The sequence below is a fragment of the Gobio gobio genome, assembly GCF_949357685.1.
Source record: "Gobio gobio genome assembly, chromosome: 17".
Taxonomy (NCBI): domain Eukaryota; kingdom Metazoa; phylum Chordata; class Actinopteri; order Cypriniformes; family Gobionidae; genus Gobio; species Gobio gobio.
Window position 1 is genome coordinate 40,790,686 of NC_137110.1, and position 23,495 is coordinate 40,814,180.

Consider the following 23,495-nt stretch of genomic DNA (forward strand, 5'->3'; position numbering starts at 1 on the left):
TTAAAATAAAGGATATCAAATGAATGTCAATCTACAGTACATACGGTCGCTCTGGTCTTCCAGATTTTTTATGCTAAACGCATAATATTTAGTTTTGATAGCAACCACGCATCTATGATTTGACCATGTAATGTTTTCTAAATGAGGGATCGATTGATTTAGCCTAGCTCGATTGTGCTGTTGTGATTAAAGTGCCTGCCGCCAGTCGTTCCTGTAAGAGAAACCTCGCCACTTTAAGGTAATTTTGAGCATTATATGCTTCAACATTTTGTTTTCAATGTGGTTGCCTACATGTAGCCGACCATGCAATATGTTCTGTGGTTTTGCACACTAGCAAAATTAGTTTCGACTTGCAGTGCCTGATAAATAATAATCAGCTCGTGCTAGCTGCATGTGCGCGTGCATTGTGTTAAATGGTTGGAACTGATGCATGAAATGATTCGAGATGAAAAGTTTGTTTTCGGTTTATCGTAAGTTTATTCAGTCTTGATTAAAATAAATGATTCTGAACAAATGTAGCCAGTTAATCTTAAAACAGTGACCATGAAAACGAGAAAAGGGAACAACCGGTGCCTTGTCAGTGTCATAGTAAGATGTAAACATTACCCAAAAAAATCACCATGGTAGTCATAGTTCCCGCTAAAATGCAATAGTTGATACTGTAAAACCATAATAAATAAAAGTAAATACTGGTTACCTTTCAATTAACATTAGGAGATTTCAGAATATTTTTGTCATTTTGGTTAATTTGGTATTTTTGTTACAGCGATGGTTAATACATATTTGCTGATGTAATGTTATTAATGTAATACTCTTTATTGTAATAATCGCTGCAGTTATTCTTGCATTTTGGTAACAATGGTTAGCAGTTTTTCTAACTCATGTTTTTTCAAACATCTCTACATTTAGAATTTTGCTGCTATGAAAATGATTACTGTCTTGGAAGTTTTTTTATCTTTCTTGATTGGTCTGAATGCATAAGCTGTTTTTCTCTCTAAGTGCCAGGGATAGATTCCAGTCATGGAGAAGACCACACCAGACACGGCAAAGAAGACAAGCGCTTCTACCTTTTCCAAAGAGTGTCTGGAACCAGTCGTGAATAAAGAATTGGATGACTCGGATAGTAAGTACACCAAAGATACAATCCTTTTGCCCAGATTTTTGCCACATTGCTGAAAGTCAGAGCCAGTCTACAGATATTGAGCAGAACCTGACAGATTTAGCAGAAAATCCTGTTGTGTATATGATGATCACAGGCTCTGATTTTATGAGCTTCAGACTATAATTCCATCCAGTCTGAGTATATCAAATATGTTATATATTTTGAGCCAATTTTAGAACACATATTGTTTGTGTTTTCGTCATGGGTCTACTAGCAATGAGGCACATCTTTCTGTGTGTTAGGTTGTAGTTTTCAGAATGATTTGAAACTGGTAGTGTGATCCTCAGTCATCTGTTACCATTTACAAAGTAGTCACGTGTATGATGCCTAGTGTTTTAAAATCTGTTCAAATTTGAAAAGTCATGTAATGTATTCCAGTCTTAAAGGGTTAGTTCACCCAAAAATTAAAATTCTGTCATTAATTACTCACCCTCATGTCGTAAAACCTTCGTTCATCTTCGGAATACAGATTAAGAGAGCTCTCTGACCCTTCCATGGACAGCTATTTAATGAACACTTTCAAGGTCCAGAATAGTAGTAAGAGCATTGTTAAAATAGTCCTTGTGACTCCAGTGGTTCGACCTTAATTTTATGAAGCAACGAGAATACTTTTTGTGCGCCAAAAAAAAAAAAACTTTATTCAACAATTTCTTCACATCTGTGTCAGTATCATACAGAGTTTACGTTGGCAAGCTCCTGCGTGCGTCGTGGTGCTCACGTGAACAGCATCGGCCAATGGTAAGCCGGCGTGCTGGCGTAGCTCTGACATAACTCGGAAGCACTGTACAGAATTTACTACATCAACAGCATAGGAGACGAATACAGACGTGAAGAAATTGTTGAATAAAGTCGTTATTTTTGTTAGTTTTTTGCGCACAAAAAGTATTTTCATAGCTTCATAAAACTAAGGTTGACTACTGTACCATTAGACCATTAATGTACCTGTACTGTACATTAACCACTGTAGTCACATGGACTATTTTAACTATGTTTTTACTACCTTTCTGGACCTTGAAAGTGTTAATCAAATAGCTGTCTATGGAGGGGTCAGAGAGCTCTCGGATTTCATCAAAAATATCTTAATTTGTGTTCCGAAGATGAACGGAGGTCTAATGGATTTGGAACGACATGAGGGTGAATAATTAATGACAGAATTTTAATTCTTGGGTGAACTAACCCTTTAAATTAACAGAGTTTAGTTGAAGGATTTGTTCTTTAAAGAGAGCATGTTTACCCAGATTTAAAGCAACACTATGTAACATTTGCTCATGGTTTCCCCATGTGGTTAAGCGCAATTGTCTGTTTCTAGTGTTGTAAATACTGTCGCTGTATAAGCTTCCCCGTGTGCATTAGATACAGTAGTGTTGCTTTAAAATGCTGTCTGTATTTACACTCATGTCATTCAAAAACCGTGAGGAGCTGAACTTAGTTGGGTGAACTATTCCTTTAAAGATCACTGACACTTTTGATCGTTTTATTAACGGAATTTCTTTGATTTTGGCAGCCTAAAATAACTGAATTTGCTGCAACTTTTCTCAAATTGCGGCAATGCAACATTTTTTTGTGTTGTTTTGCAGTGAAAACTGACCAATAATCATGTGACTGTAGATACATTAATTTAGTGACTGAAAGAGTACAATTACCTGTAAATACATTTGTGTGTAATTACTGAAATTGTGGTTCTGCTGAACTTTTAATTTAATGCTGAGTTTACTTGATTTTACATGAAATTCTGTAATTGCAGAATTGTCAGGTACTGTTTAATGTTGCAGTCAAAGAGACACAATTGAAATTTCCAGAAAAATTTACAAAACAGGCTGTCAAAAATTAATTCATATTCCGTACAGGTGTCATGACATTGTCTATCTCACATTTTTACAGTAGGCATCCATAGTTGTGAGTTTTGTGGGACGAATTTTGAAACCAGACGAGGTCTCTCCAGTCACGCCCGGTCTCATCTCAGGCAGCTGGGAGTGGCTGTGTCTGACAGCAGTGGAGCTCCTATAGAAGTACTGAGCCAGCTGATGAAAGAAAGAGGCGGACCTCTACCCAAGCTCAAAAAACAGGCCAGCCCTGATAAGAAACACAAACCCAAGTCCCACAACCTCAAAAAGAACGCTGGGCCCAAATTGAAGATTAAAATATCCAACCTTGTGAAGAAAAAATATGCTCTTTCCTCGTCTTCACCCTCTGCTGTCAAAGGATCAGCAGCGTCTGGTCACTCTTCTTCACCTGTCGCTGTAGGGAAGCCTCATAAAGCATCTTCAAAGAAGATTTTGGTGTCCACTCCATCTTCAGCCCTGTCTCCTATTAAGGCTATTGAGCCCAGGCTCATTGATGGCAGCCCGTCTACCTCCCTCTCACTGGCCTGCGCCAAGCCCCTTTGGGCCCCTCAGGAAACAGACGCTCCACTCAATTTAAGTAAGTAACGGTATTAAAAATGTTTTGGTATGTGTTTGGAACTGAGATCCATAAAAAAAAAAACTTGGACTAGCAAATTTTACTACTCACTAAAGCAAGCTAGTTAAACTGATGAATTAGTCCTTGCGAAATCAATTTTGAAATGTGTTTTGTGCTTTTTCGCCAGCAACCATGATAAATTCCACTCCAAGGGATGACGTCCATGTGTGTGAATTATGTGGAGCCTGGTACGAGACCCGTAAAGGTCTCTCCAGCCACGCACGGGCCCACCTGCGGCAGTTTGGGGTGAATTTGGAGTCTAAAGGTGCTCCCATAGAGATGCTCCATAAAATTATTCAGAACGAGGAATTCCAGGAAAAGGCCAGTGCTGGGCAGTTGGAAGGGTCGGACTTTGAGGATCACACTTCACTGTACTCCGCTCCTTCCACCTCATTATCCATCAGCAAAAATCCCTCTCTTACCCCTCTATCGTTTAAAGGACTGACAACCATTCGTCTAACACCTCCAACAATCAAAAAGCAGATTTCTCCAGATGTTTCAGGGAACTTGCCCCCTAGCAGCCAAACAGAATTGAAATCCCCTCCTTCAACCAAAAAGAAGAAGATTTCATTAGATGTTTCAGGGAACATGCCCCTCAGCAGCCAAACAGAATTGAAATCACCTCCCTCAAAGAAAAAGAAGAAAAGTTCTCCAAATGTTTCAGGGATCTTGCTCCTCACTGGTAAAGGAGAATTGAAATCTCCCACAGCCACAAAAAAAAAGATTTCTCCAGATGTTTTGGAGGCTTCACCTCTCATTGACAAAACAGAATTGATATTACCTCCCTCTGTGAAGAAGCAGAAGATTTCTCCAGATGTTTCAGCAGGCTTGCTGCTTGACAAAAAGGCAATTTTTAAATCACCCTCTCGAGGTAAGAATTTAAATTATGTATTCATTTATTTTATTGATTCATTATTTTTACGTCACCTTTATTTATGTAGTGCTTTATACAATGCAGATTGTTTCAAAGCAGCTTTACAGTGATAACAGGGAAACGATTCAGTGATGCAAACAGTTGCAAACAGAGCATCGTTGTTCAGCTGTTGTCACTGTTCGTCATCCAGCTCCATTCAGTTCTCATCCAGTAGTGTCAGTGCAGTCAAATCAAAAATATTGGTTTTGTTTTTATTTTTGAGGAATGTTTGAATAACTTGACTATGTATGGATCTAGGGGTGGGTGATTAATTTATAGCAAAACATGGTCATGGAAAAATCCTTGAAATCCTGGTTTTTAAAATGTGATGCCCATGCCTGGAAAACTCATGGAAATGAATCAATTTCTGTGTAAATATTAAAAGTTCAGTTAAATATAGCATGTTTCTATAGACTAGAAACTGCTCTTTTGAGTGCAGTCAAGAACTACTGGAAAATCAATTAAATGCATTGGTCAAAAAGTGTGGGAACCCTGTTTTGAAATTGTTGTACACGTTTAATCTTTTTTTTGGTCAATAGCTATATAAAAATACAGTACTATTCCAAAGTTTGAGGTAAGGATGGATTTGAAAGAAAGAAAGAAAAAAATAAATACTATAATTTAAAATGACATGAAATGCTTTTACATTGTTACAACAACCTGCAAATAAATGCTGTTCTTTTAAAATTTCTATTCATCCTGGAAGTTTAAAAAATTGCATCTTTGAACCTTTGAGAATCTGCATCTTTGAATGATATCTGAAGGATCATGTTAAACTCAGGTTGCTATCATAGGAATAAATTAGATTTTAAAAAGCATTTAAATAATATTTTCCAGTATTACTGTTTTTATATTTGATTAAGTAAATGCTGCCTTGGTGAGCATTTTTTCAAAAACATTAAAAAGTCTTACCACCCTTAAACGTTTAAACGGTAATGTATTTGATATACAGTAAACCTTAAAGGAACTCCATGTAAGAAATGTATTTCAATGAATCATAAAATCGCCCTGATATGTCACTAGACATTAAGAAATCATGTTAATTTCAAATACTTATATCACTGACAACTGTAGTCCGACCAGGATATTGTCATTTGAAAGTTAAGTTGCAGCCCTCAACTCATGTTGATGTTGACATGTTGTGTTTTGGCCTGAAGCGACCTATCTACCAATCACAAAGTCATTAGTGTTTCGGCATCCAGGTTGCCAGCTCTGCTCTAGTGACTACAGCTGCAGCTACAAACTTTTTGGATAAAAAATGTCTAACTTTACCAAACCTAAAAGTTGCCATTGGAAGCTCCTTGTAGCAGCCTACGTTCCTGCTGGATCCTGCAGCCTATCTGGCAACCTTGAGTCAGGGGGTAGAGGGGATACACCGCTCTACAGTAATTTGAAAGTGATTGCAGTACCAGTTTTGGACACAATCTTGCATGCATTTCCTTTAAGCTTCTTCTCAAGGGGCATTATTTTGCATGATTTTACATCCAATAACCAACAAACCATTTTTTTAAAAGTTGGTGACCTCTGTATTTACTGAACTATCAAATATACAGATACAGTTCTGTTACAAAAAAATGTCCTAACATGCCTTCCTCTGATCATTTATGAGATGTCCTCTTTCTTACACTCAAGGCGAGTCATCTAAAGGGGTCTCCTGTGAATTCTGTCAAGAGAAATTTAAGAAGAGTCAGAGCTTGGCCAGTCATGCCCGCTATCACCTGCGACAGCTGGGCATCACCGAGTGGTCTGTAAACGGGTCTCCCATGGCCACTCTGCGAGAGGTGATGGCCCAACGTGGAAGTTCTGCAGGGTCTCTCAGTTCCCTTGGGCCGCCCTCGCTGACCCCGCCGGTATCACCCTCTGCACCTCCCTCTGTACCCCCCTCTTCACCCCCTCTCCTCTCATCCTCTAAGCCCATTACCCAGTCTTCCTCTCCTCCTCCTGTTCCTCACAAAGTTCCAAAGGCCAAGAAAGGCTCCAGGACTGTGATCCCAAAACCAAAGGACGAACCTGTGGAAGTTGATATCTCTATCATCGAGTCTCCAAAGCCACAAAGCACACCCACCAGCCCTTTAACACCTCCATCTGATTCCAACACCGTTAGATCACCTATGATCGGTGCGTAAGAATTACAGTGCATCCAGTTACTTCTTTTATTCTTTTCTTTTTTTATATATTTAAACTTTCTGTAGATTTTTCATCCTTATGGCACAGGTTGCAAAGGAGCTGAACATTTCTGGTACATTTCCAGAAACTTTCCAAAAGAATCTTAATGCAAAGAGTAGCTCCTAGTGACAAAATTCTAAGAAAATGCTTAGAAATGTGGGCGTTTACTCTTAAAATTAACTAAAAAATCCTAGTAAAGACAAAAGTAATTCAAAAAGCATTTTAACCCTTAAAAGAGGTCTTAAAATCAAATTTGTTAGGAGCATGGACGAGGACTTTTAAGAGGCTTAAGAGTTTCTTTAGCAGCGGAGAAAATGGCAGAAATACGAAGAGGGAGAAGAAATGTGTTGCAGACAATGGATGACAGTGAGTTAATAAGACACTGTAGATTAGATCGTGCAGGGATCATGTTTGTTGCATTAAATCCAACTTTCAAACCACCAATTAAATAGACATGCCAGCAATCAGTGTAATTGGAAAGAGTGGAACAATGTTTATAATTCTAAGCCAATCAAATACCTTATAGGAAATTAACAGCATGGTAAATAATAAAAGGATTTATATACATATAATGTGTGTGTGTGAGTGAGAGAGAACGGTAAAATAGGACAATTTGCGCTTGTAATTTCAAAGTGAAGGCTTAGAATAGACCCTATACTTAAAAGCGCTCCTTTTTTCCCCTTTTTGAAAACCAACCAATCACAGTCTTCAAAAGACTGTGTCATACGTAGCAACGGGGTCAGCCCCGCCTCTTCACTAAGATAAAAGTTTTTGTATTTTCCTTGCTCAGAGTTGCTCTCAGATCGGTCCCGAATAGCTCTTACGTAAAAGTTTTTAAGCTAAATTAGGAGTTTTATGAGAGGACTCTTAGAATCTTTATGAATACGGGCCCTGGAAACTTTGTAACGACAAACCTGCAGCTTTAAAGTTTGAATTCTTTTAATTCAGCTAAGAGATATCATGCCATGGCGAATCCGATTTTCTGTTGGTCACACGTCTTTACATGAGACTAATTTGCAAGTTAGAGTTAACCAAGCTTGAACTTTCAAAAGCGGTGAAATTTGCATGATCTTGTGTTTCCTGTCTCCTGCGTTCGCATGCGCATAAATGGAAGTCAGTGGAACAAATGGTGTAGTGTGACCACCTGTTTAGGTGTGCTTTTAATCTAAGATTAATAGTATATATTTAAGAAATGAATAGATAATCACCAAATTGTACGATTTGCATTTGCATTCTGATTTATTTATTTGCCTGGTCAATTTTATAGCTTAATGTGATGTATAATGTTTTAGCATAGATCGCAAGAAAACATAAATTACATAACAAAACATAAATAACTGTCAACAGCCACTAGAAATCTGGTTTTATTTTGAATCCCTTATTTTGTTCAGTTTATGATGTATCGTGTCTGCTTTCCTCAGCTCCTAAGTCTGAAAACCAGGAGCCCAAACAGATTGTATGCTGCGACTACTGTGGCGAGATGTTTGATACTCGTAAAGCCCTGTCCTGTCACGCACGTGGTCACTTACGACAGATGGGAGCAAGGTGGTCGCTGAAAGTCCCGCCTATAGAGGCCCTGTATGAGATCATGAAGAGGAAGGACACTGAACGGGCGTCCCAAATCAAGCCAGAACCTGCATCAGGGGCGGCAGTGCAGTGGAAGAAAACACCACCCTCTCCTCGCACGTTTATTCTATCACCTGTGGAAAAAGAGATGCCTGTTTCAGACGACACAGCTACAGGTACGCTGAACCAAGATTTATTTGCCTCTAAGTAACTAACATTATAACCTCCCAACAAATGCACAAAGACACCTGTGCAACTTGTGAGCCTATTCATAAAGTATGTTCGATATAGCATTCTTCTATTTTTAATGAAGGGCGCATGCTAGGTATATAATTTGAACATTTAAACATCTCTATATGAATGGATTACCCAGATGACCGGTTACATTTGCTAAAGTGTATAATATAAAACCAGATCAGCTACACGGAATACTGTATCCCACAATGCAATGTATTTGATGTTGACCTTCCATTTCCAGTGTGATGAATACTGAAAACAACATCAACTTGCAATGAAAATTGTATTATTTGATCAGACTGCGAATACAAAGAGATTTTAATGCAAAATAATTATATTAAATTCTGAGTTGATAACTGGATGTCACTTGCTGAATGAAACATGCCCACAATGTCTTTGTAATGTTTGTTGCATTTTCTGATGCAAAAAATGATTGTTAATGCTATGGCTGCTAACTTAAATATGAATCTATACTACTTTGTTAGTATGTTTGATGTGCACTCTTAAAGGGGAAGTGTTATTCAAAAAAAGGTAACCCTTAAAGGAACACTCCTCTTTTTTTGAAAATAGGCTCATTTTACAAGTCCCCTAGAGTTAAATAGTTGAGTTTTACCGTTTTTGAATCCATTCAGCCGACCTTTGTATCTGGCGGTAGCACTTTTAGCATAGCTTAGCATACATCATTGATTCTGATCAGTCCATTAGCATCTCACTCAAAAAATGACCAAAGACACTTTCAATATTTTTCCTATTTAAAACTTGACTCTTCTACAGTTACATCGTGTGCTAAGACCAACTGAAAATGAAAAGTTGCGATTTTCTACACCTATATGGCTAGGAACTATGTTCTCATTCCTGCGTAATAGTTGTGGATCTTCGCGGCCGTACCATGGCTGCAGCAGCACAATGATATTACAGCGCCTGAAAGTAGCCCCCAGCTAGGTACCTTTCAATGTGACCGGCACTAAGTTCGTGTAGTTGCAGAGAAAGTTTCAGGCTTGCAGCCGACAAATTATGTTGTGGATTTACCTGTGTGATTAGCCATGGTTCTGTGTGTTGTAAAGGGCTGTGATAGTAAGTCGAAGGTGTATACTACCACCATGTTTCACAGAATACCAACGAATCATTGCGCCGCTGCAGCCATGGTACGGCCGCGAAGATCCGCGACTGTTACGCAGGAATGAGAAAGTAGTTCCTAGCCATATAGGTGTAAAAAAAATGGCAACTTTTCATTTTCAGTTTGTCTTAGCACACGATGTAACTGTAGAAGAGTCAAGTTTTAAATAGGAAAAATATTGAAAGTGTCTTTGGTCATTTTTTGAATGAGATGCTAATGGACTGATCAGAATCAATGATGTATGCTAAGCTATGCTAAAAAGTGCTACCGCCAGATACAAAGATCGGCTGAATGGATTCAAAAACGGTAAAAATCAACTATTTAACTCTAGGGCACTTGTAAAATGAGCCTATTTTCAAAAAAAGTGGAGTGTTCCTTTCAAAGGTTACATTTTTGCCATGATCTTTCGCTATTTCTAGTGCTGGCCGATATGGTGGCGATATCTTGTGCATCCTTAGGGGCAGTTTACACAACACTGTTTTCAAGTGAAAACGGTACAAAGTTTCATCACCAACTACTGGTCTGGCATGTGTAATACAAAGTTTGTAGTCGTTTTCGTTGATTAGTGTGAACGGGAATCGGTTTTACAACGCAAATGGAAAAACTAGGAAATTTTTTTTTTTTTTTTTTTTTTTTTTTTTTACAAAGCCCTATAGTGTATATACAGTATATATATTGCATATTGTTAAATGCATTAGCATTTCATTTTAAATCTAAAGTTGCAAAGGCCAAACTAACCAAAGGCTGTTAGTGCAATATGTCTACTTTCATGTTTTGTGCTCTCCACTCTTATTTTTCTGCTGTAGGTTGTGATGCCACCTGTGAACTCTGTGGTTTTGATTTTGAGAATCGAAAGGCACTGGCCAGCCACGCAAGAGCCCATTTGAGGCAGCAGGGAGTGGATTGGAAAGTCATCGGCTCTCCTATTGAGACCCTGAAGGCCTGGATGAAGAGTGAGCCGGGGAAGGTAGCAGAGCTCCACAAAAGCTACATGAGGGGGGACTTGCCTTTTGTTAAGAAGGTAAGTCCAGGTTGAATTGTTGACTAACTAGAATATTTCTTATCTCTGTAGGAAAGTGTTTTGATTTACTAAAGTTTGATAGAGTTACACATAAAACATGAAAAAAGGGGTAAGATATGTGATGTGATGTGATCTACGAAAACCCAACACATGGTGAAATTTTACCTTTTACAGCTTTTGATACCATATGAAAGCCGGGGCCAAGCCCTTTTCAAATATATTTTCATTTCTTTCAAGGCTTGTCTGAAACAGAAGTTATGGTTATCTAAAGTCGGCTGATCGCTATGATTTTTAGGAACGGAATTTTGAGAAAAACAGGTTTAAATAACCGCCACCCCTTTTTTCGCATATAGACATGAAAATGCACTATCCAACTTTAAATGGCTGTAATTCAAACATGCTTTGGAATAAAGACCTACGGTTGGTCTTGTTTTAAAGAAGACACTTGGCAGATTATTGTAGATGTCAAATAAATTATGAAAGTAAAATAGAAAAAACGTTATAAAAGTTAAAGTTTATGAAAATGTAAAAATATATATTTTATAATATGTATTTTACAAAAAAAATGTACTCTAAAACTACAAGACAATCAAAGCCAGAAATATGAACAAGTTGTGTTCAAAGTTTTAGGTTGATATTTTATTAAAACATTTGCTTTCAGTAAGATTTTGCTATTCAGTAGTAGTATAGGCAGTTTAGCAGTATTTGAATTGAATTCAACCTCTAATAAATATAAAAGAACATGTGCATTATAGATCACTGCTGCATATCAAATGGCAAATCTATACATTTTTTCCCTTTATATTTAAAACATTTCCAGAACTTTTTATCTCAAAAAATTTACTGGATGTTATATTTTGAACTCTTGGCATGAAAACAAATTGGTTGTCTACAAATCTTTATTTTTTTCCGTGTTTATCGCTATTTCAAAATAAAGGTCTGAACTGAATACGAAAATATGAAAACTAGAATTTATCAGCTGCATCTCTACACAAGGGGACTAGCTAACGTTACTCTGAAGAGAACAGCAATTTAGTAAGTAGTGAAATACGTTTTCTATTGTTTATCATGGGCTGTCTCTGAACGTGTGATCACCTGTTGTATGTTTAGATCTCACAGCTAGTGTACATTTTTAGAATAGAAAGCACAGCGCACCTGCAGCATAGCTAAACAACTTCCTCATCCGATCCTTCATCTCTGTATGTGAATTAATCCATTATATGATCGTTTAGGGCACTGACATCACCAGGATTAAGCAGATTGAGGCGAGTGAGATCACAAAAGCGATCAGTTACTTCAGACTCTGTTGTTCTCTTGTGCTCCGCCATCTCGCGATACGATAACATATTAAATAAAAACTTTGCGTGCCGTAGTTTACATAGGACTGGAGGGAAATGCTTTGAGACACCTTTATTCTTCCTGTAATGGGTTTATTTTGATGTGTGAAGTGGTGTTAAGAAAGCGAAAACTGGCCGTTTTTTTGTTTGTTTTTTTTGCACCTCCGCCGGGCATGATCTAAATAAAAATTTGAGAAAGACGCAGTCTTTCCATCTTGCTGCTATAAATCGCAATTTTTCTGCACTAAACAAGTTATTTTTGCCAAGATATTTTTAGAAATTATAGAAAAGATGTTTTAGAATAATAATTTAATGAAAACCAATTCTGACAAAAAATGGACATTCAACCTATTCTTCGACTTTGCTGAAAACGTTCCAGTGCGACATCCGACAGGTTTTCCCACATCTCATCACATATATTCCCAAAAAAACAAATCTTAATATCTTATGCAGTTTTTTTTCTCAAGTAAAAGTAAGCTTGTCATTTTTAATAAAAATATTTGACTGGAAAGTAAGACACAAATACTGATTTATTTGACTTTTGCTGTATTTTTGTATTCACAAAATGTCTCTCTGTCTCCCTCTGATGTAGAGCTCCAAAAGATCCTCCAATCCATACTCTTCCTCAGACTCTGAGTCTGTCCGCCTTGCTTCTCACAAAGGTTCATCAGCAGTTCGAGACTCTGCTGGTCAGCCGCCAGTATACCAGCTTTCCAAAACAACAGTGGCAACAGCTAGAGAGGGCAAAGCAGGAATGAGCCACTCCTCCTCACACAAGAAACGACCTTCATCAGATGAGCTATCCTCAGGCAACCTGATCCAGACTCCCACAGCCCGCAGGGAACTGAATGTTCGTTCTCCTCGAGGTAGGGGAAATGCGTATTTTTTATTTAAGCTAGGGCTCCAAATTATGTATTAATTAACTTTTAGCCGATATAGAAAATTCTGCATTGTGAGAATCACTGTGCTTGTCTTAGGCTGTGAACGGCGTCCTCCAAAGCATTTATCCCACTCTGAGAGTGGACCCGGGGAAACCGAATCTTCAAAGCCTTCTCGGACTGGAAACATTCCATCGTTGGTGCCAAGACCACCAGAGACCAGCCTAGTAAAGCTGGTAGGGAAGATGTACTCCCTCAAGTGCAGGTGAGTTGAAACCACAAAACAGTTTGTTCTGTGAATCTGGTGGTTTTACTGTCTGCGAGTGGAGAAGAGCTGTGCTGCTCACAAATAAGCAGGTTGACCGGATCCCACTCTCCCTCTCTCTCCCTTCACTTTCCTTCCTCCAGTCTACACTACTGTGTTATGATAAAGTGCCTATATTATGCTGTTTCTAAAATGTTATGGAGGTCTCCTACAATAGCATCCAAGGTCAAAAAAAAGAAATCCAGGTTCATAGTATACATTGAAACATCACCTCTTTTCTCACTGTGTCTAAAACGGTTTGATCAAGGATCCGTGCTCTAAACCCCTCTTTTCTGAGAGTCAACACTGCTCTGATTTATGGCTGTGTGATATGACTATATATATCATTACAACGGTATAAAATGTCTATCGTTAGAGCTTATACTCGTAATGTTTATACTCAACGCGGTCGCCGTTCTGCTATTCTTGACTTTGGCTGAATCCAAAATCTCCCCCTAAACCCTCATTCACTATTCCTTACTTTAGTCCACTGATACAGTTCACTTGAAGGAGTGAATGAAAACAAGTGAGTGAATTCGGACAGGCGCGTGTGTACATCAGCTGTACACTCGTTATTGAGGTGCAAAGTGGGATAGAATGAGTGCACTCAATAACGTTCACTATTGTTTCGGACACCACTACAAATGGCTGTCACCCTCAAATAGCACCCTATTTAAGGCTATAGGGGGCGATTTCGGATTCAGCCTTTGAAACTACATGGAGAGGTAATGTTACTCTGCATCAGTGCCTTATGACAAAGCATCTAAACGGTAACCGTTACAAAGAAATAACGGAGGCACTGCACCTAAAAGTTAAGAGATAATTAAGTGTTCATTGTGATTTTAGACGTGTGTTTATATTTGAATTATTTGAGTGTTTTCCATGGTTGTGTTGACATTTCTGCCTTTATAATTGAGGGGATTATAATCAGAGAACGGTGAAATTTAAAATAAAAATGTTTAAATGTAAAATATGTTTCTCCTGGTCCTTATTTTAAATAGGTCATAAAATATCAATAATTATCGATATCGACCGATATGAAACACTTATATCGGTATACAGTTTTCAGCCATATCGCCCAGCCCTACAGTATGTAAATATATACGCATATCACAGCACTATTGACATTTTTGAGTGATGAAAAACATGAATGAAAATGAGAATATAAAGAGCGGGACGTGCTTGATGTTAAAAAGAGCTATAAGCACAATATGTCCTGAAAAGGAACTCAGTGCGGTGCTCGTGCTGACTGGCACAATGTCAAATTTGGAACGTGCTTGATGTTAAAGTGTTATTGAGCACAATGAGCAGTGAATAAGAATGCTGCGTCTCTCATCATGCGATCACGAATTCACTTCTCTTTCATGTTTTATTGCGCTTAAATTGGTCGAATACACAAGCAAAATGCCCACCGCATGGTGTATTCATGTGTAAATAGCCGATTATGTCTCAAGGGAAAGTAAACAGTTGGGTGTAAACCAGACACATGGGTGTATCAGTACAATGGATCTGTGCGTTTGGTGTTAAAGTGACAGCAGCCTAATATACTCACCTGCTGCTCTGTATCATTAATGTGAAAATAAAGAGAAAACAACTTACTGCTCTTGACTGAATTAGTGTTGCACGATATAACAGTTTTGCGTCAATGTGTGACAGCAGGAGTCAGGATGTGTGTGCAGAGCTCTACTTCCACCGTTCACTAAACAATGGAAGCAGAGCAGTCAAAAATATACTGACTCGGACCTTTCACTCAGACAGCATGCGATCACAACATCAAAAGAAAATCGAAAATCACCCCATGCTTGACTGAATAACTTTAATATATTTATTAAAGGGTTACTTCAGTGATTCAGCATTAGGCTTTGTATCAGTAGAAACCCTGTAGTATATTTGAATTATGGTACTTTCCCCCCTCATATCCCCCTGAGATGAGAGAATTATGCATTTTATTTCTGGAAAAAATCCTCCGATGACGCAAAATGATGATATTTGCATCATCTGAGGATTTTTTGGCCAGAGGCTAGAGACTACAGCCAGTAGAGGGTGCTATTCCGCATGTTTTCAACCCGCCCACAGGGGAGAGATCTCACGCACAGAATGTAATTATGTAAATGCGCTCCGCTCGGCCTCGGGCATTCATAACCGGAGCGATGCAGAGCAAAGTGAGTGTTTCAACTTTTCAATGAATTCCTATGAAAGTTTAGCTTCCATATGCGATCAGAAAACACGCCAGACTGGACACGCGCTGAGAATGACAGCCGCGCTTACCTCAGCTCTTCTCAGCTCTGACTTCCCTCTTGTGCTGAATGAAATCTGACTCCTGCTGCGTTTGTCCTGTGACTTTCGTTCGGCTCACTCACACTTTATTGAAAAGACACGTTCAGTTTTTAATTGTAGTGTTTATTCTCTAACTGAACGAAATTATTGTATTATTATGAAGATCAAAACGACGTTGGGGGCGGTGTAGGGAGGTGCCTCGTAGGGCAGCGAAACAAGTGCATTCTGGGAGTTGTTGTCTTTCAACCACATGAGACAAAAATATATTTTCTCAGTCTAGAAAGCACCAAATTCAAAATGACACAGTTTAAATACACATTCATCTTCCCAGCTCTGAAGTGCCCCTTTAAGAATCAGTGTGTAGTTAATGTATAGGGTAAAGACTATGCAGGGTTTTTTTGTGTTTTTTTTAAGTTATATTGTGCTTTGTTTGTATAATGTCTGCTGGAATGGTAAAAAATGTTCAGTGTTAAATCCATATTATTTATATTGTAGTTTTGTCTTTTTTTTTTTTTTTTTTTTTAAAGCAGGACAAAATAGTAAAAAAGCTAATTTTTACAATTTATTTTATGCAATAGTGAAAAAATTGGCAAAATAAATGGGAAACAATCCAAAAAACGCCTTCGGTATTTGACTTCGGCCTTCAGCCAAGTGTTTTATTATTATTCGGCTTTTGCCAAGAATTTTCATTTCGGTGCATCCCTAGAGATTACTATTTTGTTTTGGAAGTATTAAAATCTTCATCCTTTAAAAAAAGTTTACAGCAGTGCTTGTATTTATGGTGCATGAATGTCCTCTCAATAGTTGTCTCTCTCCTTGTAATTAAATGCATTGATTGTAGTTAAATGCCCATAAATACTCTAATAGAACAATAAATGCTCTTCTATAATGATTATATAGGTTCTGTGAGGAGGTCTTCCAAGGACCGCTGTCCATACAGGAGGATTGGGTGATGCACCTACAGCAACATATCCTGAATCTTAAGAAGGATTCTGCCTCAACCTCATCGCCTCAGCCTCCTCTCAATCACACCGAAGCGCCACTGCTTATCGGCCCTCAAGCTGTCTAGATTATTATTTTCATCATTTTGAAATTCTACAATTACAAATACGGACTCTTTATTATAAATATTGCTCTATTACCTGGACCTTAACTTCCAACTGTGATGTGGATTTTATTTTTTGACTTTTAGATGATTTTTGCAAGACACTACTGAAAAGGATTATGACCACAGCGTTTCTAACATGTCAGGTGTTTTCCAGGTGGGATGTTTTGAATGTATTGTACTTTTTATTGCATTTCACTGTTTTTATTGTATTTTGATCATGTGTTACCACTGTTTTCTTGATCAACAAGATTTCAAACCTGTTTTATACTGTACTTAAAGTGTCCAATAGTATTTGATGCATTACATTTTAAAGAATGTTTTATTGTTTTGTGAAAAAATAGTGTAGACCAGCTTTTGGTCATTGAAATGAAGTTCTTGTTCTTACCTTTTAGTATAGTACTTTTGAACTAGAATTAAAAAAAAACAGCTCCCATGTTTGAACAATCTGATCTTTCGATGCCAAAAATCCAATAAAAGGGATTTCTACAGATTTCCATTCATATGTATTAATGAAAATTGTTTCAGATTTTTTTTTCTTCAAATTTTAAGCAGAAACCTGCCAGGCCGTGTCTAGTGATCTCAGCATTAAATCAGACTTTTAACACGTCTTTGTTTGGTAATATGTCATATGTTTTTACTAATGCATTTTTGAGGATCAGTTTACATAGTACCAGTTAAATTCAACAGTGTGATTATATGTACTTGTGTATTTGTCTTTGTAAAGCACTGTGCCAGTGTCTGTTTTGAGTAAAGGGTGTTTTATACTCCAACAGCAGCTATTAAATAAATCATTTACAGAATGTACGTGGAAATTGAATATTTTCATATACATTATTTCTAGTGCGATTATGTGAAGATTTGTTTTGGCATTTTTTTAGTTAGGCTTTGCGAGATTGACAGAAACAAACTGTCAATGACCAGATGTATTCCTTGCAAAAATAATTTGGTAAATACAGTATTAAAGCTTTTATACCTGCGTTTGATTATTAATCAATTAATAAAGACACTTTAAATCGTATTACTGCTTTGTGGGTCATTACAGTACATTTTCATGTTCCTGAATCCTCTGCATAATCAATTCAGCATCTCTATCTCTTGTATCTGAGACATAAAAGACAATGATATTCCCAGAGCTACCTTTCTGCTTTTTCACTCATGTCTGCTGTATTCCTATGTAAATGAAACCCTCCTGTTCAGTGTCGTCTGCTTCTTGCAGTGAGGAGCAGTGCTGCCTGGGAGATGTTAATTACACAGAATCGACACCTTTATGAAGCTGTTATATGGATAAAGGGTCTTTTCAGAGGAAAAGATGGAGGTGAAATTGAGCACTGGACTGTTCTGTCAGGAAAAAAAACTGAATTATGATGTGGATCATTTCTTAACAATGCTAAAACTTCCTTACCGGTGTAAAAAAAATATACATTTTATATACTTAGATTTACATAAACCTTTATAAAATACAATTAATAATTTATTGTTGAATGAATTAATCATCTTTTCGTTAGATTTATGCTATTAGATTAATCATTCTCAAGAAAATGATCCGTTTTTGTGCTGCATATTCCCATGACTTGCTACAAATAAAAAATATTAACAGAACTGATAGTGTATATATATATATATATATATTATACATACAGGTGCTGGTCATATAATTAGAATATCATCAAAAAAGTTGATTTATTTCACTAATTCTATTCAAAAAGTGAATCTTGTATATTATATTCATTCATTACACACAGACTGATATATTTCAAATGTTTATTTCTTTTAATTTTAATGATTATAACTGACAACTAAGGAAAATCCCAAATTCAGTATCTCAGAAAATTAGAATATTGTGAAAAGGTTAAATATTAAAGCCACACTCTAATCTGCTAATTAACTCAAAACACCTGCAAATGCCTTTAAATTGTCTCTCAGTCTAGTTCTGTAGGCTACACAATCATGGGGAAGACTGCTGACTTGACAGTTGTCCAAAAGACGACCATTGACACCTTACACAAGGAGGGCAAGACACAAAAGGTCATTGCAAAAGAGGCTGGCTGTTCACAGAGCTCTGTGTCCAAGCACATTAATAGAGAGAGGAAGGAAAAGATGTGGTAGAAAAAAGTATACAAGCAATAGGGATAACCGCACCCTGGAGAGGATTGTGAAACAAAACCCATTCAAAAATGTGGGGGAGATTCACAAAGAGAGGACTGCAGCTGGAGTCAGTGCTTTAAGAACCACTACGCACAGACGTATGCAAGACATGGGTTTCAGCTGTCGCATTTCTTGTGTCAAGCCACTCTTGAACAACAGACAGCGTCAGAAGCGTCTCGCCTGTGCTAAAGACAAAAAGGACTGGACTGCTGCTGAGTGGTCCAAAGTTATGTTCTCTGATGAAAATCAATTTTGCATTTCCTTTGGAAATCAGGGTCCCAGAGTCTGGAGGAAGAGAGAAGAGGCACACAATCCATGTTGCTTGAGGTCCAGTGTAAAGTTCCCACAGTCAGTGATGGTTTGGGGTGTCATGTCATCTGCTGGTGTTGGTCCACTGTGTTTTCTGAGGTCCAAGGTCAACACAGCCGTATACCAGGAAGTTTTAGAGCACTTCATGCTTCCTGCTGTTGACCAACTTTATGGAGATGCAGATTTCATTTTCCAACAGGACTTGGCACCTGCACACAGTGTACCTGGTTTAAGGACCATGGTATCCCTGTTCTTAATTGGCCAGCAAACTCGCCTGACCTTAACCCCATAGAAAATCTATGGTGTATTGTGAAGAGGAAGATGCGATATGCCAGACCCAACAATGCAGAAGAGCTGAAGGCCACTATCAGAGCAACCTGGGCTCTCATAACACCTGAGCAGTGCCACAGACTGATCGACTCCATGCCACGCCGCATTGCTGCAGTAATTCAGGCAAAAGGAGCTCCAACTAAGTATTGAGTGCTGTACATGCTCATACTTTTCATGTTCATACTTTTCAGTTGGCCAAGATTTCTAAAAATCCTTTCTTTGTATTGGTCTTAAGTAATATTCAAATTTTCTGAGATACTGAATTTGGGATTTTCCTTAGTTGTCAGTTATAATCATCAAATTAAAAGAAATAAACATTTGAAATATATCAGTCTGTGTGTAATGAATGAATGAATATAATATTCAACTTTTTGATGATATTCTAATTATATGACCAGCACCTGTATGTATATATATATATATATATATATATATATATATATATATATATATATATATATATATATATATATATATATATATATATATATATATATATATATATATATATATTTATGGACTCCACTAGACCCCTGAAGGTATGCTGTGGTATCTGGCACCAAGATGTTAGCAGCAGATCATTTAATTCCTGTAAGTTGCGAGGTGGGGGCATCCATGGATCGGACTTGTTTGTTCGTCACATCCCACAGATGCTCGACTGGATTGAGATCTGGGGAATTTGCAGGCCAAGTCAACACCTCAAACTCGTTGTGCTCCTCAAACCATTCCTGAACCATTTTTGCTTTGTGGCAGGGTGCATTATCCTGCTGAAAGAGCCACAGCCACCAGGGAATCCCATTTCCATGAAAGGGTGTACATGGTCTGCAACAATGCTTAGGTAGGTGGTATGTGTCAAAGTAACATCCACATGGATGGCAGGACCCAAGGTTTCCCAGCAGAACATTGATCAAAGCATCACACTGTCTCCGTCGGCTTGCCTTCTTCCCATAGTGCAACCTGGTGCCATGTTTTCCCCAGGTAAGCTACGCACACACACTCGGCCATCCAAGTGATGTTAAAGAAAACGTGATTTATCAGACCAGACCACCTTCTTCCATTGATCCGTGGTCCAGTTTTGATGCTCTTGTGCCCACTTTTGGGGGTGGACAGGGGTCAGCATGGGCAGCCTGACTGGTCTGCGGCTATGCAGCCCCATACGCAACAAACTGCGATGCACTGTGTATTCTGACACCTTTCTATCAGAACCAGTATTAACTTCTTAAGCAATTTGATCTATAATTTGTCTGTTTGATTGGACCACACCAATCAAATTTGTCTGGTTGGATTGGGGGTCAAACACAGTATTAGTATGGTGTTCCTAATAATCCTTTAGGTGTGTGTGTGTGTGTGTGTGTGTGTGTGTGTGTGTGTGTGTGTGTGTGTGTGTGTGTGTGTGTGTGTGTGTGTGTGTGTGTGTGTGTGTGTGTGTGTGTGTGTGTGTGTGTGTGTGTGTGTGTGTGTGTGTGTGTGTGTGTGTGTGTGTGTGTGTGTGTGTGTGTGTGTGTGTGTGTGTGTGTGTGTGTGTGTGTGTGTGTGTGCGTGCGTGTGTGTGTGTGTATTTCATTAAAAATTTTAACTTAAAACTTTTTTTTATTTTTATATAAACCTTATTTTTAGGCAATTTAACACAATTTTATTAAAATGATTAAATTTATTGAAATGTTTGTATTTCCACAGCATGATGGTAAGATCTTACAGATTTATAAATAAACCGCTTGTTTTGAATTCTTCCCAATCAAATGACATTTGACACCCACTTCAAACCTTACAATGCTCATGATAACTTTTGTTACCACTACAAGAAGAAAAAATCCAATAATTTTCAAACACAAAATTCTAAAGATGGCTGCGCGCTTGTTTCTCTGGCGCATAAGGTTTATCGTCTATTAAGTTTTTGTCCACGTCCCTTCACTTTCTGTTCGGGTCCATTATGCTGTGACATTTCCCCTATTAAAATTGCAGCTTTATTTTTCTGACATCATATTTAATGATACTTTGGAGCTGAAGTGGGAAAATGTGATTTCTGGAAAGTTCAGCAGTAACCTTTTCAAATTAAATTATTTTTAAAAATCCAAAAACGATCCAGCACAATTATACCAGAATGACCGTGCTTACCAAAGCAAGAATACAGTGTTTTTCTTGCTTAGCATGAGCCCTTCATGTAGGAAGGTCAATGTCTTAAAGAAACACTCTTCTTTTTTGTGAAAATAGGCTCACTTTCCAACTCCCCAAGAGTTAAACAGTTGAGTTTTAACGTTTTCTAATCCATTCAGCCGATCTCCGGGTCTGGCGGTTATACAATTAAATAGGGCACTTTTTAAGGGTACAGCCAGTTGTAATGGTGTCCAAAACCCTAGTGGACATTATTGAGTGCACTCATTCCATCCTATAATTCACCACAATAATGAGTCTACTGATATACACTAAACAGCTAGAGAATACCCATAATGCACTGTGACGGTTGTGCTGAATGAATTCTTACGTCTCGCCGCAGCTAAATCATCCATCCATTTTCCAAACCGCTTTTCCAATGTGGGTATAGCGCAGGGGTCTCCAAACTCGGTCCTGGAGGGCCGCTGTCCTGCAGAGTTTAGCTCCAACTCCAAATAAACACACCTGAACCAGCTAATCAGTGTCTTACAAGGCCCTAGTTAGACACTGATTAGCTGGTTCAGGTGTGTTTAATAGGGGTTGGAACTAAAAACCAAACCGAGTTTGGAGACTCCTGGTATAGCGTAATATCATATCACGTTTCAAATGATTATTAAAAGGCAAGCACAACCTATGCAAAAGCACCACCACTCAGTGTTCAAATTCCATCTATCCATCTTCAACCGCTTATCGGGGGTCGGGTCGCAGGGGCAGGAGCTCCAGCAGGGGACCACAAACTTCCCTTTCCCAAGATACATTAACTAGCTCTGACTGGGGGATCCCAAGGCGTTCCCAGGCCAGTGTGGAGATATAATCTCTCCACCGAGTCCTGGGTCTTCCCTGAGGCCTCCTCCCAGCTGGACATGCCTGGAAAACCTCCCTAGGGAGGCATCCAGGGGGGCATCTTTACCAGATGCCTGAACCACCTCAACTGGCTCCTTTCGACGCAAAGAAGCAGCAGCTCTACACCGAGTTCCTCGCGGATGGCCAAACTTCTCACCCTATCTCTAAGGGAGATGCCAGCCACCCTCCTGAGGAAACCCATTTCGGCTGATTGTACCCGCAAATCTAGTTATTTGGGTCATGACCCAGCCTTCATGTGAGGGTAGGAACGAAAATTGACCGGTAGATTGAGAGCTTTGCCTACCGGCTCAGCTCTATTTTAGTAACTGCAGTACCCCTCCCACTGGTCCAATTCTCTGGCCAATCTTCCTCTTCATTGTCCCCTTACTCGCGAACAAGACCCAGAGGAACTTGTTCACTTGGGGCAAGGACTCATTCCCAGAGGAGGCACTCCATCGGTTTCCTGCTGAGAACCATGGCTCAACCTCATTCCAGGGGATGCAAGAGTAAAAAGCTGGTCCGTTGTTCCACGACCAGGGCGGAAATCCAAATTCACTCACTCATTTTCATTCACTCCTTCAAGTAAACTACTATATTAGTTGAGTAATGTAGGGAATAGTGAATGAGGGTATAGGGAGCGATTTCGAACACAGTTACGGTTACGGTAAGATGCGTGACATTTCTGAAACACGCTCAAAGGAGTTGACCAATCCCAACAAACTGGTCCAGCCGACCAATCAGAGCACACTGTGCTTTTCGGAAGAAGGGGCTTCATAGAAACCAGAACTAAACAAAGCGTTACATAAAGACTGGGAAGAGAGGTGCTGCAACAGTGTAAAATATGTGAAAAATAATGTGTTTTCAAGCATGAAAACCTATTCTAGTAGACCCCAAAATCAAGACTTTGAAAAATGGCATAATACATCCCCTTTAAATTGTTAGGTCTTGATTTACAATCTGCAATTTGATTAAAATGCTCATAGATTTAAAATAAGACATTTGGAATCTTCAGAATATTCTGTTTCTTCTCTAGTCAAAAGTCAAAACATTGGATAAATGTATTTCGGCAGCACTTTCGAGGGGGGGGGGGGGTATTTATGAATGGGGTTAATGGACTTCAAAAATGACTTTTGAAGTCCATTATCATTGCAAAGTACAAGAGACCATGTAT

The 23,495-nt window shown here is 38.5% G+C and overlaps 1 protein-coding gene across 1 annotated transcript; it reads left to right on the forward strand.

Moving 5' to 3' along the window:
* The first annotated feature begins 165 nt into the window (after positions 1–165).
* wiza (WIZ zinc finger a) lies at positions 166–17,564 on the forward strand. Its single transcript, XM_079840341.1, has 10 exons — positions 166–238; positions 1,000–1,123; positions 3,044–3,583; positions 3,750–4,493; positions 6,168–6,653; positions 8,123–8,443; positions 10,428–10,642; positions 12,572–12,845; positions 12,957–13,122; positions 16,339–17,564. The coding sequence occupies exons 2-10, from the start codon at positions 1,021–1,023 to the stop codon at positions 16,505–16,507; spliced, it is 3,018 nt and encodes a 1,005-aa protein (XP_079696467.1). The 5' UTR covers positions 166–238; positions 1,000–1,020; the 3' UTR covers positions 16,508–17,564.
* Positions 17,565–23,495: the final 5,931 nt, after the last annotated feature.

Bases quoted from the DNA above. Each gene is read 5' to 3' on its own strand.
- wiza (XM_079840341.1), top strand. From the start codon at position 1,021: ATGGAGAAGACCACACCAGACACGGCAAAGAAGACAAGCGCTTCTACC. The intron at 1,124-3,043 runs GTAAGTACACCA...ACATTTTTACAG, and splicing joins AGAATTGGATGACTCGGATA to TAGGCATCCATAGTTGTGAG. The intron at 3,584-3,749 runs GTAAGTAACGGT...CTTTTTCGCCAG, and splicing joins AGACGCTCCACTCAATTTAA to CAACCATGATAAATTCCACT.